Source organism: Suillus bovinus (genome assembly GCF_016758785.1).
Source record: "Suillus bovinus strain UH-Sbo-P2 chromosome Unknown EDB93scaffold_50, whole genome shotgun sequence".
Classification (NCBI taxonomy): domain Eukaryota; kingdom Fungi; phylum Basidiomycota; class Agaricomycetes; order Boletales; family Suillaceae; genus Suillus; species Suillus bovinus.
In genome coordinates, this window is record NW_024542106.1 from 194,038 (window position 1) to 207,366 (window position 13,329).

Here is a 13,329-nt window from a genome sequence, read left to right on the forward strand (position 1 = left end):
GCAACGCACCGTGATTGGGCTGTCATGTCACCGTCATCTTCGAAATGTTTCAGCATCGCCTCGTGTTGTGGGGTTTTCCTTGCCTTAAGCACAATGGTTGCGTCGTTGTGTCGCATTGGTGTCAAGTTGCATCGAATCGTCCTGTGAGCAATGAACCGTGCATGTGCATTGTCCTCACTCTGGGACTGATCACCTAGCGATGTAGGTACGGCGGATAGGTGCGAGTGACGATGCGGCAACGGGCGCGTGCGCGGTACGGTTCGACCGGTTCCATAATCAAGGAATGGAGCCCATGGGCCGCAGCCCCCTGCTCCAGATCTAGAGTTCTCGACGACAGTTCAAATGAGCCCGCTGCCACACCGACTAAACAGATTGGCCAAATCTTGTCTGGTTCTGGGTCTTGCGAAGGAAGAGTCTGTGAGCTTGTGCCTGTTCGATTTCAATTACATAGCGAGGAGTGCTGCAGGCAAGCGAAATTCGTTCCGAGATTGTCTACAAGAATGGTTCGTGAAAGGACGAATCTTAATTTGACTGGAAGGACATAACAGGACGGGACTAGGGAATCAATACTCACATTTGCAGGTCTTAACGAAATCGAGCAGGTCAGAGGCGAGCAACGCTGTTTCCAAGGACAGTTGTGTATATGTCAGAGGGCGTCTGACGGCGCTTAGTACCTGCCTCCTGTTCTATCTAGTGACACATCGAGTATTAGTATGCGGGTATAATACATATAATAAGATGGGTAATACACAAGGAGATACGATAAAAGTGGTGCGGGTGGTCACAGGGGGGAAAGAACCTAAAATATAGTAAAAACACCATACACGCATATATCCAAATCATTCCATACCCCATATCATCATCCGTCTCCTCAAACAATGCTCTGAAACTTTGATAGCGATCTCTCTCTCCATGCGCCATTTATCTTTTTGAGAAGATAAAACACAGGCCATCCAACGCGCTCCACCAGAGTACTATCCTCGGAGACAAAGGGGCCGTGCGAATGAAGGGCCACCATGAGCCAGGAAGTGAAGCACGTGAGAGCTAGTGCCACAGCAACGTAGCGGGCGAGCGTCTCCTGTCCTTGCTGTCCCGTGATTTCATCGACATTCATCCCAAAAACGCCCTAGCAAAGCACAATGATCATTAGCATTTCGAGATCACTCTTGCATACTTTGTACATACCGCAGTGAAAGAAGCGGGAAGGAATATCATCGTAAGGTAGGAAATCTGAACACGCAATTCTTGAGATCTATGATATTACGATGAATACGATGATGAGACACAAACCTGCTTCATTGCACTTGAGTCTCGGACGGTGACCTCTGTCAGGTGCCTCATATGCTTACTGTCCTCCATGTTGACAGTCGCAAACGCAAGATCCATCACGTTTTTCAGCCTACTGATCTGCATCAATCGCCTGTTCTCCAATCTCCCGATTTCTGAGAGTAGATTCGCACACTCCCTTTTCATGAGATCCATGGATTCCCCGCGCTCCTTGGACCTATGGTTATCGAATCCCATAGCAGGATTCGGGGTCTTGTGGAGGAACTCGACGGACTTTTGGAAGTCTTGGAGAAGCGACTGATAGTGCAAGAGGTGTGCTTGTATGATGTGAAGTTCACGAGTCGTATTGATTTTATTGGTCAACAGCACTTGAGATTCCTGAAATAGCATCGGACAATCAACCAAAAGAACAAGCGCTGATCATTCTGCGACGCACCAGCCAATTGATATGAATGTAAAGCGACTCAAACGCCTCGTCCCATGCATAGAGAGCATACCACATAATGGCTAGGAACAAAAATGTCGGGTCCTTGGATTTGGCGAAGATTTTCTGCCAGTATACACTCTGTCCTGCACGATATAGAAGCGAGTGGAGCCGCTTTGCAGAAGGGCGGCGCAAACTAGAGCTCGGATGGTATGATATGATCGTGCTCGAGTCCTCTGAGCGTACCATATGTATCGCGAGGAGATCGAGGAGGAGAATCTTGCCGCCTACGTAACTTAGCTACAGATCTAGACAAATATGAGAATTTTAATCAGGACTTACAGCTGAGAGCGAGCGCTGCTTGTGTATCAATGATTTGAGGTTCATCTTGAAGAAGTGCTATAGCTGGGAGTGATCGCAAAAAGAGCGGAAACGACTTACCAGTGGATAGGTATTGTAAGGGTATAGATCTCACTGAACCTGGTGTTTCGGCTATTGGTGATGGCGGTCGAGTGACTGGATTTTGCATCGTTCGCATGAATGGGAGTGTAATCGTAATATCTGCATCGGAAGGTAAAAACTCGTTCAACCATCAACTGCAAAGACAAATACGCACGATCACCCTTTCCCGGCCGAATATCCTCTTGGTAATGCGAGGGTATCCAATTTAGGGATGATGAAAAGAAAAATGGTTCAATATTGAACCTACAATTCTTGTCAGTAACATAAGCGATCAAGCAAAAAAACTACTCACCTCGTTCCAAGCATCTGCAGCGCAGACGAGGAAAGATTATCTACGAACAATGCGCGAACACGGATGTTCGCAGGTCGCTATAGAAGAGGCGTCAATTATCATATACACCTCCAAAAAGATGAGCAACTCACAGGCTCCTGCAACAGCGTCCAAAACTCATTTATACATTCAGGTGTTATCGAACTCGTTTGGTCTTGTCCATTCTCGTCCAAAATCTTGAAAGTCCCGTCTTTGAGAGCATCCAGCCAGTGCACCGAGCACACGCCAAGCTCAGGACAGTTAGTGAGCATCTTACTCCGCCTTACTTGATCCGGCTTCCAATTCTCAAAGAGAGCCTCAGGATATCCGCGCCATGGCTGGTTCGCTGTGCCAGGTGAGACTGGTGTGTTGTCACAGTTGAGGGTAATTTCTGAATCGGTGTCAAAGTCCATCCATGGCCAAGGGCCCGATGGTGCTGCATGACGGTACCTAAAAACAATTGAAGGAGGTGGATCTGTAGGTATGGAGGTCACTCACATAGGTGTAGGAATGGCAGGAGGCATAGTCCTGTCGTTCGAGCTGCCGTGCGGGGCACTACGTCGACCAGTAGAAAATGTCACGGAAGCTCTGTGATTATTAGTCCCTGACATCTTTACCTCGTATTAAATGTGCTGCAAGAGTAAGAAAATCGTGGATCCATTCCATACTAGCAGACTAGATATACTGATACTAGTGGCGACCAGGGACCCGTCCGAACGCACAGGCTCAGCGCAGCATGTCACACTTGTGTTCTCCAAGATCTTCCAGAATCCAGTTACACAGACTCCTCGGACCTAGTAGTCACATCAAAGTCATATTAAGTCATTGATAGAACCTGTGGAGATCCTTGTTCAGCTGCAATGCGGCTGTACCGCAGATGTGACCTGAGCGGTGATAAAAACAACATTTGCATTCGGAATGATCTTAGTCACCATACAATAATTTATTACACACGCACTAGATATGCTTCAAATACTTATTCCCCTCACAGAAGCACTCTCTGGACAAGCATCAGAGTTCAACGTTCAAACGTTCATCTAGCAGACCGATTTCCCATATCTCAAAATTTGAGATATTGTTAAATTTCCTCTAAGAATTGGCCAGGCGGCGTGGGAACTAATAAGAAAACCGAGATGGCGGTGGCTTTGCTGCATGACACAGCAACCGGAAGACAGCTCTAGTATAAAACGGCCATTTCTGCACAAACGACTGAAAGCCCAACAAACGTCATCACCGCCAACGGAAGCGTCGTCTGCCAGACGATGATGCCCTTTTGTTTGAGGATGCCTCTCCACAGGAGCCCCACGAGGCTTGCACTGAAGGTGAACGACACGGCACCGATATTACTGGCCGGGCAAGTGGCAGCTGCGCGGAAGGTCTTATCGGTCATCATAGGAGATGCCGCATTCACGACCTTGGTAAGTAGAATCGTTGCACCAATGTTTTTTCCCGGAGACGTCGCACAGGATTACTCCAAGAACACTGATCAACCAGATGGTGCGGTACATGTCTCCGTGAGTGGCTCTTATGAGCCACATGCCACATACGTCTATCCAACCCTGGTGCGACAGGGCTCCGATCAAGATAAACTGCGAGAATGCAAATGGGACGAGGGCGAAGGGAAGCCTCGGGAGCGCAGTGAAAAAGGTAGGGAAGTGGGTGTGCAGCCGTTTGTGTAGGGCAATGCCCTTGGAGCGCCACAAGGCGGCAGAGGTTTTGGATAGAGGTGGAGGAGACCTATTGTTCAAGGCGCGATTGGAATCGGGATCGGAAATCACCTTGTCTGCCGTGGGTAGTTGGCGATGCCGGCTCGTGGTATGTGATATTGTCTGCACGTCTTCCAGCATGACATCGTCTAGCTACACTTCATTTGCATCTAGGCCCTTTCTGCCCGCGCCCGAGCATGGGTATCTGCCGGACAAAGCGGTAGTGATCCCAGGCAACATCATAGATAAACTTGGCCACAGCAAAAGGCAAGCTGATCTTCCACACGTCAATTCCGAAGAAGCTGACAACTAAGCACAGAATGAGGGCCGTATCGATCAAGGAATGTCAAATCTAAATTCGAGTTCAAGAATACGAAATCAAGACCTACATTGGTAGGATTCCCCACAAACAACACCATACTCGCTGTGTTCGCTGGATTAACCTCGGCGGCTTTTGTGTAATAAATCAGGAAGGTTGTTCCAGATAGGATGACCGAGTCATTTCCGATGTTAAATTTATTGGGATGCGGGGTATTCTTCGAGGGGTGGGTATAGAGATTGGGTATATGACGAAGGTAATCGATATGATGAAGATAACCAAGGTGGCCACAGAATAACCAGTAATCATAGTGGACGTTGACCGGGGGGTTGACTGTCAGACGTCAAAGTATATAAGTTGTCACGCAGGATATGAGACCACATGATGTCCGAATTCGAAGATATTCGCCTCCCAAGTGATAGGGTTCACAGTCGATGCACCGGTTTGTTTTGTTTATAACTGAATAAGTAAGTACATAGCATTGTACTGGCCCCCAGAGTAGTAATTACGTACGGTCAACGCAGTCTAAGCCAAGTCTCTTGCCGTGGTAGGAATAGCTGCTTGACGTACTAAAAAACAGTAGTGGATGGTCGCAGAGTTGCTTCAGTTTACATGATATATAGATATCGTAACATAGTATTGTTCGCTGGGATTGGTACTTATAAATTTCTAGATGTCATCAGCGGGGTGCTAACCTGTGCGAACATTCCGAAACAGAACGCATCAACCAGTGTGTTCTGCAGGAACAAGACCTGCCAGACTCCGACTGCTCCTCGGACCTAGTATGTAGTTACAGCAGAGTATGGAGTCATCGATAGAATATGTGCAGATTCTTGACAGGCTTTACGTTCGCATTCGCAATGCTGTACTGCAGAATCCAGATGACCTGTCATGGATGAAAACGATTGGGTCAACTACATTCGCTAGAAGGATCATGGATGGAGTCATCAACATACATTGTTTCATCATGGATCAACGACAGATTGTTTCAAATATATCTCTGTGGCGCGGTTTGGAGTGATATCGACAAGTATGCATAAAGCTATGCCAGTCAACGTGCGTTCCATCAGAAAGACAAGACGCTAAATAAGAAAATTTATAAAAGCAAATACCAGCATACATTCTAGATGGCGGCATACATGTAACTATCTATAATCCTGTTGTAAAAAGTTACCCATTCCGCGTTCAAGGGGCGTGCAGCGTGCCCACATATTCCTGCACAGGTCGTCCTCCATCCACGCGGAGCGCAGTCGCAGGACTCAGGGGGCTTTGCTGTACGGCACAGCGTCCAGTCCATCCAGAATGATGGCTCTAGTATAAAATAGCCATCTCTGCACAAACTACTGAAAGCCCAACAACCGTCATCACCACCAACGGAAGCGCATTCCAGTATGCAAACGTCGTCTGCTTTACGATGATGCCTTTTTGTTTGAGGATGCCTCTCCACAGGAGCCCCGCCAGGCTTGCACTGAAGGTGAACGACACGGCACCAATATTACTGGCTACAGCAAGGGCGATAGCAGCTGCGCGGAAGGTTTGATCGCTTAACATAGGAGATGCCGCATTCACGACCTTGGTAAGTAGAATCGTTGCACCAATGTTTGTCCCGGAGACGTTGCACAGGAACACTCCTAGAACACCGATCAACCAGATGACGCGGTACATGTCTCCGTGAGTGGCTCGTATGAGCCACGTGCCAAAGACGTCTATCCAACCCTGGTGCGACAGGGCTTCAATCAAGATAAACTGCGAGAACGCAAATGGGACGAGGGCGAAGGGAAGCCTCGGGAGCGCAGTGAAAAAGGTAGGGAAGTGGGCGTGCAGCCGTTTGTGTAGGGCAATGCCCTTGGAGCGCCACAAGGCGGCAGAGGTCTTGGATAGAGGTGGAGGAGACCTATTGTTTGAGGTGCGACTGTAATCGGAATCGGAAATTACCTTGTCTGCTGTGGGTATTTGGATGACGGACTGGCGATGCCGACTCGTGTTATCTGATGTTGTCTGCGCGCCTTCCAGCATGACATCGTCAAGCTGCACTTCATTTGCATCTGGCCCTTTCTGCCCGCGCCCGAGCATGGGTATCTGCCGGACAAAGCGGTAGTGATCCCAGGCAACATCATAGATAAACTTGGCCACAGCAAAAGGCAAGCTGATCTTCCACACGTCAATTCCGAAGAAGCTGACAACCAAGCACAGAATGAGGGCGGAGGCAAGCATGAAACTACCGACGCAGGCACCGATCGGATCCAGGAGGACCGAACGGGCGTCAAGGTCGGCAACATGGTCCAACTTGCGAGGGACGTATTTTCTACTGTGATATTGACCACCGAGAGCCAAGAAGCAGAAAATGCTGCATGCAATAAATGGGAGAATTGTGTACGCTGTGAAAGCGGCATTGTTGACGTTGAAACCTTCGCAGATCACTACCTAAGATTATCGATCAAATTTAAATTCGAGTTCAAGAATACGAAATCAAGACGTACATTGGTAGGATTCCCGACAAACAACACCATGCTCGCCGTGTTCGCTGCCGCAAACTCGGACATGAGCCATGAGATATGATTGAGTTCTGCGACTTTTGTATAGTAAATGAGGAAGGCTGTTCCAGAGAGAATGACAGGGTCGTTTCCCAGCAAGATGGAGAGGATGGTAAGCATGATGTAGAAGTAGGTGTATAGTTTCCAGCCGTTTGAACCACCCTTGTTGCTAACCCAGAATGCTGCAGCCTGGAGGATACCGGTGATATCGAGGGTGATAGCCATGTAGGCAAGAGAGAAAAAAAGGATGAGGATGTTGTAAGGTTTAACACCGTCTGTACCGACGATGCCTCCGCGAATGACTGCTGGGTCGAGACATTGTGCTGCCCACAAGATCGCAATTGCGAGGATGGGTGCGGTTGTTAAATTTATTGGGATGCGGGGTATTCGTCGAGGGGTGGGTATAGAGACTGGGTATATGACGAAGGCAATCGATATGATGAAGATGACCAAGGTGGCCACAGAATAACCAGTAATCATGTCGACGTTGACTGGGGGGTTGACCGTCAGACGCAAAAGTATATAAGGATATGGGCCCCATTAATTGCTAAATCTATACGCGAAGTTTCCACGACTCCCGTAAGGGCAACTTGGAGATCTTTCTGTCTTCCAGAAACACGATACGTCGCCCTGACTCCATTCGCCTTCCGGGTTCTTCACAGTTGATTGGCACTGGTTTGTTTATAATTAAGTAAGTACGTGGCATTGTACTGTGGCCCCCAGAGTAATTACCGTCTACGCAGGAAGTCCAAGCCAGCGGTAGAACAATCTTGCTCTACCCACAAGCAGTAGTGGTTGCTTGCAGAGTTGCCTCAGTTTACATGATAGGTAAAGATGTCTCGTCACCTGTGCATAAACCTTCCAGTTCGAACATTCCAAAGCAGAACGTTTACCAATCGAACTAGGAACTCCTTCCACGTTTCGGTTCTTCTTACACATGAATGACGCCATTACGTTCACATGAAACACTGCATTTGACCCTACTATCACCTGATTCGGAATGCACAATCGATGGATAATGCACAATGCACTCCAGAGCTCACCACTCTACATATATTTCATTCGGAACAGCTGGTGGACAATTATTAGCATACATTCAATAATACTACCAATTCAAAATTTTAAAATCGGTGCTGTGAAGCCTTCCCGAGATGAAACATTGTGCGAGTGTGCCCAAAATGAGTGATTTTTGGACACTAAATCCAAGATCCACCCAGATCCCATTAACCTATCAACACAGAAAGTTCAAAATATGTGAAATGCACCATCCTGAATCTACTCCAGGTGTTTCTATGTCAATAGGACACCACCACAGCATGCTATTCGCGATTCATGAGCAAAGCGTGACGGTCAGGCTAGATTGGGAAATCACACTCTCGGCTTGGTTGAGTCTCCGCTTTCTTTGCATTCGGCAGAATCGGCACATACCAGCATCTGTTCCTTTGAAGACACCAGAGGACATTGTTACATTACAAGGACAGTCGACCAATGTCAAGGACAGCTCGAGTTTTTCGCAACCGCCCTTCACCACATTCACAACCTCCTCTCACACGCGAGGATCGTGAAAAACGTATCAAGGATGCAATCGATACATGGCGTGGGGGTGAAACTAAAAGCCTCCTACAAGCAGCCAAGATGCATGGTGTCGAGCACATATATTCCACAGTGCGTAGGAGATGTGAAGGGTTGACTCTGCCACGAGACGAGGCGCATGCAAAACAACGCCAAGTCAAAATCAGAACTGGAGGATATTGCTACTGCTCTTTCGCTGTCAACCGAGGGCACGAAGTCTGAAATTTTAGAACGCATCAAAGGACACTTGGAGAATACTCCCGACCTACGCCAGGACCACCGCTTTTCTGGTCTTTACACATCTCGTGGAAATCGGGCACCCCATGAGTCAAACGGTCATGCTGGATCTTCAAGAATTGACCATACTGCTCCCATTCAAGCTACACCATCTCAGCAGCTCGTTCCAAGCATCAGTCATGGTTGTATTTCACTTACTTCCATGTTTATTTTGTTGCTGATAATGTCTGAATAGCTATGCATAGTAACGGCGCTCCCTTCTCGAGTCAAGCGGCACAGCAAATGAACGGTCCTTTACCCTTCCCCTCATTTAATCCACCACCTGCATACCCACTCCATTATCCAGGTCGCGAGACACGATTCATGCAGCCAGTGCCAGCCCCAGAAGGGGCTCGTCCTCTTCGAACTTCACAAGACCTCCCACCACAGCTACATGCTGGGCCGTCCACTGGCAGATACATGCCTTACCCCCTGCATGGCCTTCCTGCACCATTAAATAGAGTTTCAGCAAATAATGATCACTCAGCACATCCTAGTGTTTATTACTAGATATTATTCCCTCAATGAAATTTGATTTGGAGCTCGTTATTGAAGCTTGAAGTTATGAACGGTGCGGAACACTGGACTTTCATTCGCTTTGCACGCTGTCGGACTGTGAATATCATTGTGTATTGGCCGAGGTGCCGCGCGTGACATAGTGTGACGAAATTGTGCATTTCTATTGTGTTTTCGACACCTCAACTTCCAGTGCTGCCGCTGCAACAAGCTCGCAACAAAATTAAAAAATTCTTGTTGGGCCTAATGCACAGAGACCTAAAGTATACACTACAGTAGATCCGATACGAATATGTGTTGTTGTTGTGTTGCTATTCAGCAATAAGTGTAAATTGTGCATTTCCCGTCGAATGATAGTAACATCTTTTAGCGGAGCTATTGGCGTCACAGCGTCTCTGGAATTACATAAGTGAAATATACAGGCTGCACCTCGGTGCTAGCAACTCATAGAAATATCAACTTGCCCATGCGTAAATTGAATCAGCGTGAATTGCAATCTTGTTTTGACTTTGTTCCAAATTTCAAGGTGGACTTTGAAACCCGGTCGCCCCTACAGCTCCTCTTTACGAGTGCTTTCTGATAGATGACCGATGCTGTTCTTATCATTGAAATGTCTCTGCTGCGTCCGCGGCCTCCCGCTACAATAATTCAGACCACTATTTTCACACCTGATTTTTTGGTAGGCACTACGAACACCAATACAAAGCTCCCAGTTTCACGTGTTTTCTAGAACAATGATTTGTGCTTGGCAATGTAAAACAGGTTGCGAACGTGATTGGTCAATTACCCATCAGCGTGCGCTATTGCTCTTGAAAGGAGCCTAAAGAAAATTGACCCGTGTATGTCGGTCATCATGGTTATCTATAATCCGTGAGCGTGAACTGCACAGCAAACTCTATCGGAAGCTAACAAAGCGCCCCCATACCCCGGTATTTTATTTCTCATATATATCTGGATGGTACGACTCGGAGAGACGGGCTCGCCGTGAGAGCAGCTCCCGTGTCTTGTGGAAGTTTGCTCAGCTTTGGTTCCAGAGGCTGAGCGCTGAACGTTGAACTGCCAAGGTACCCGTAAAAAAAACTCGGCTAACTTGCATGGAGGCGAGAACTTGAAAAAAATCTCCCCGTTATTAACCAAAGCCGGACGATCGGCAGGCGGTTATTTTACATCAGTTTGCGTGATGTTCATACCCCCAGATTTACCTCACAATACCAGATGGCTCTCTCCGGCGGAAGTAGTGCTTGCCAGTAGTAGGGTTGAGCTTGAGGAAAAGTCAAGGACTGTGGGATACTATGTTTGACTGGATGATGTGGCCGCATTCATCGTTTAGTTCGTAACGCAGCCACTCCACATGATCTCCACTCGGCGCAACTGGAGGTACGGTGTGACGGTATCATGCTCCTCCACGGGTGTTCTGGCTGATAGCTTTTCGAAGTGGACGAACCAGTTCTATCGGAGAGCCGTGTCTCATGGACAATCCAGTAGGAATTCTGATAAGAAGTGTGGATATTTTGTTGCCTCGGAGGCAGCATGCTATATTGAGTTGACGTTGCAAGTGAGCGCTCAAGCCTCAAGTCAGGTTCCTGAAAGTTAGGCTGATCACCACAAATGTAGCTCCAGTAACACGATTACGACGGATACATCGTTTTTTCTAGAAAAAATCATACCTGATGGGTGTCATCGGTTCATCTGCTGATATTCTGGAACACGCCATGGTCCATGTGCGACGGGCCAGGGAAGGGAGTGCGCTGTCAGCCATTGGCAACTTTAAACTCCGCCACCCGTGCCAAGGGTACGCCAGACTTGGTTGCGGACGAGGATCTAATGAGTGCGAATCAAGAATCTAGGAAATGGCTGACTCTGGGGCTTCAGTGATTGATCATCGGCTTTCACACCCTTTGCGTTCATTCAACGAATACTACGGGTCAGTGACTGGCAGAACACTGCTCCCGAACACAGACCTGAATACTAGCAGACCTACCCAATGGATCGGCTATTTCAGACTCGCCCTCGCTACTCCACCCCTCACCTACACTACTGACTTCTCGTCCTCCTTCGATATGCATGATTCTCCCAGGGCTCCTCTCAGGCTAGGCTCGGACATATGATTCACGCCAAGCTCGGGTCTACATCAGCTATATAAATACGCGCCATTCCGCTGATTACCATCACAATTTCCTCGGAACGATCGCTCCAATGAAACCATAGGTCACGAGAGTCGTTCGCGTTATGCGACAAAAAAAGCTCAACAGTCGCTTTGGTCGCTGGTTAAATTTAGCTAGTGGGGTACCAAAAACTTGCCGCGGCATCCGTGATAATCGCGATGTTGCGGACCTCCAAAATTCAAGTGTCCCTGGAGCGGAGTCAGCATCGCCCTACATCGTACTGCGTACTAGTAGTACTTACTACTTACCAATTGCAGCACCTCGTCATCAGAAACGTTTCGACTGAAATGCAGTGGGTTTGCTCCCTAGTACAAGCTTGATCCTCGTGCTATACTGATTATGGGCTGCATAGTACACCTTGGATATTTTTTCTACGCAAAAGCACGCCTCACAAGAGGACGGTCAACAGCCGAGTTCTTGTGCATTTTCATAATAAAGAAAATATCTTCCTTCTATCTGCATCGTGGTTCCAAGTCATGTTGCAGTGATTTGTCTACGTTCAATGGCGCGTCGCTCGCAAAGCCTCCGATCAACGTCAACATTCCATCGAAGGCTTGCACTGATTCATTGTGCTCCACTGAGATTAGACTGTTTCATATAAAGGCTCCGCTGGTCCTACCACTCCCGACTTGGACTCGGAGCATCTATACATTCTACTTGATGGGAATAGATTCGTGACCATCAATTATACGACACGATACATTTTTTGGATATGTAGGTTAAGCCTGAACATTAGTGCTCATGCAGAAACCTTGAAAACGACACAACTTGAGCTCTTTTGAACTTGAACTGGAATGGGCCGTGTGCGAGGGATGTCACGGTAAATACGTTCCAATGTTTCCTTTATAATGGTTCACTGACTTGAGTCTTGCTCTGCAGAACGATGAAGTTGAATTTTCGTGTTTGACATTTGTATCGTCATGTGTTGCACTCAATCAATACCTAGCCAGTCATTTCAAACGCTAAGATTGCCCTGGACTGTCTTATACACGAGTATGTGCTTGATGCACGGCTCATGCGTCTAACTCGTTCTTCAGCGTTATCGTTGTCAATGATGATTACCCTGGACCGATCCTCACAGTCGTGAAGGTAAGAAATTTGTTTTATGTGGCTATTCATACCAACAAAATTAACTGTCTTCAGGGCGAGCGCTTTCAAATCAACGTCACGAATATATTGGTGGATCGATGAAGAGGAGTACAACCGTCGTTCGTCTTGCGTCTTTACTCTGGGATCATGCTGACGTAGCTCCAAGCACTGGCATGGAATCAAGCAACGCTTGTCGAACGAGGTGTACGGAACTGCTATGGTAACCCAATGTCCCATGACGTCTGGGCATTATTTCATGTACGACTTCATGCCGACCAACCAGAGCGTAACATTTTGGTGCGAAATGACTTCGTACTACCTAAATGAAGTTGATGACAGTCAGGCATTAGCGTTCAACTATGCGTGTAGTTTTTGTATACTCACCACATGCAGCATCGATTGCTCTTACTGTCTTAGATCGGTAAGATGCAGTTTCACTCGTTTACATGACTGAACCATCTCATTAGAGGTATCACATGAATGCCTACGATGTCACTGGATATGACAGTCCCGATGCAACACTCATTAATGGCTGCGGCCGTTATGAGAGCGGGCCACTGGAACCTCTTTCTGTTCTCAATGTTATGCAGGAAAAACGCTACCGCGTTCGATTAATAAATATGCCATGCGAACCAAGTTTCGTGTTCTCCATCGATGGCCACACGTTTA

General features: G+C 47.5%; 4 protein-coding genes across 4 annotated transcripts; 2 read left to right on the forward strand and 2 right to left on the reverse strand.

Moving 5' to 3' along the window:
• Positions 1-871: 871 nt before the first annotated feature.
• On the reverse strand, positions 872-3,094 carry EDB93DRAFT_1252817 (uncharacterized protein; the record flags this gene model as incomplete). Its single annotated transcript, XM_041453347.1, has 10 exons — positions 872-1,126; positions 1,186-1,230; positions 1,291-1,665; positions 1,724-1,998; positions 2,054-2,098; positions 2,153-2,272; positions 2,328-2,416; positions 2,466-2,542; positions 2,597-2,933; positions 2,982-3,094. 10 exons carry the CDS (start codon positions 3,092-3,094, stop codon positions 872-874), a joined length of 1,731 nt encoding a protein of 576 aa, XP_041305265.1.
• Positions 3,095-5,819: 2,725 nt separating this feature from the next.
• Positions 5,820-7,522, reverse strand: EDB93DRAFT_1089775 (uncharacterized protein; the record flags this gene model as incomplete). Its single annotated transcript, XM_041446229.1, has 2 exons — positions 5,820-6,932; positions 6,989-7,522. The coding sequence occupies 2 exons, from the start codon at positions 7,520-7,522 to the stop codon at positions 5,820-5,822; spliced, it is 1,647 nt and encodes a 548-aa protein (XP_041305266.1).
• A 1,243-nt stretch (positions 7,523-8,765) lies between these two features.
• On the forward strand, positions 8,766-9,112 carry EDB93DRAFT_679351 (uncharacterized protein; the record flags this gene model as incomplete). Its single annotated transcript, XM_041457086.1, has 2 exons — positions 8,766-9,033; positions 9,087-9,112. Coding segments are annotated over 2 exons (294 nt in total), but the record flags the coding sequence as incomplete, so codon positions are not given.
• A 2,100-nt stretch (positions 9,113-11,212) lies between these two features.
• On the forward strand, positions 11,213-13,140 carry EDB93DRAFT_1297264 (uncharacterized protein; the record flags this gene model as incomplete). Its single annotated transcript, XM_041454627.1, has 9 exons — positions 11,213-11,769; positions 11,829-11,863; positions 12,175-12,285; positions 12,345-12,391; positions 12,518-12,564; positions 12,609-12,660; positions 12,827-13,025; positions 13,054-13,081; positions 13,128-13,140. The coding sequence occupies exons 1-9, from the start codon at positions 11,636-11,638 to the stop codon at positions 13,138-13,140; spliced, it is 666 nt and encodes a 221-aa protein (XP_041305268.1). The 5' UTR covers positions 11,213-11,635.
• Between the last annotated feature and the right edge of the window lie 189 nt (positions 13,141-13,329).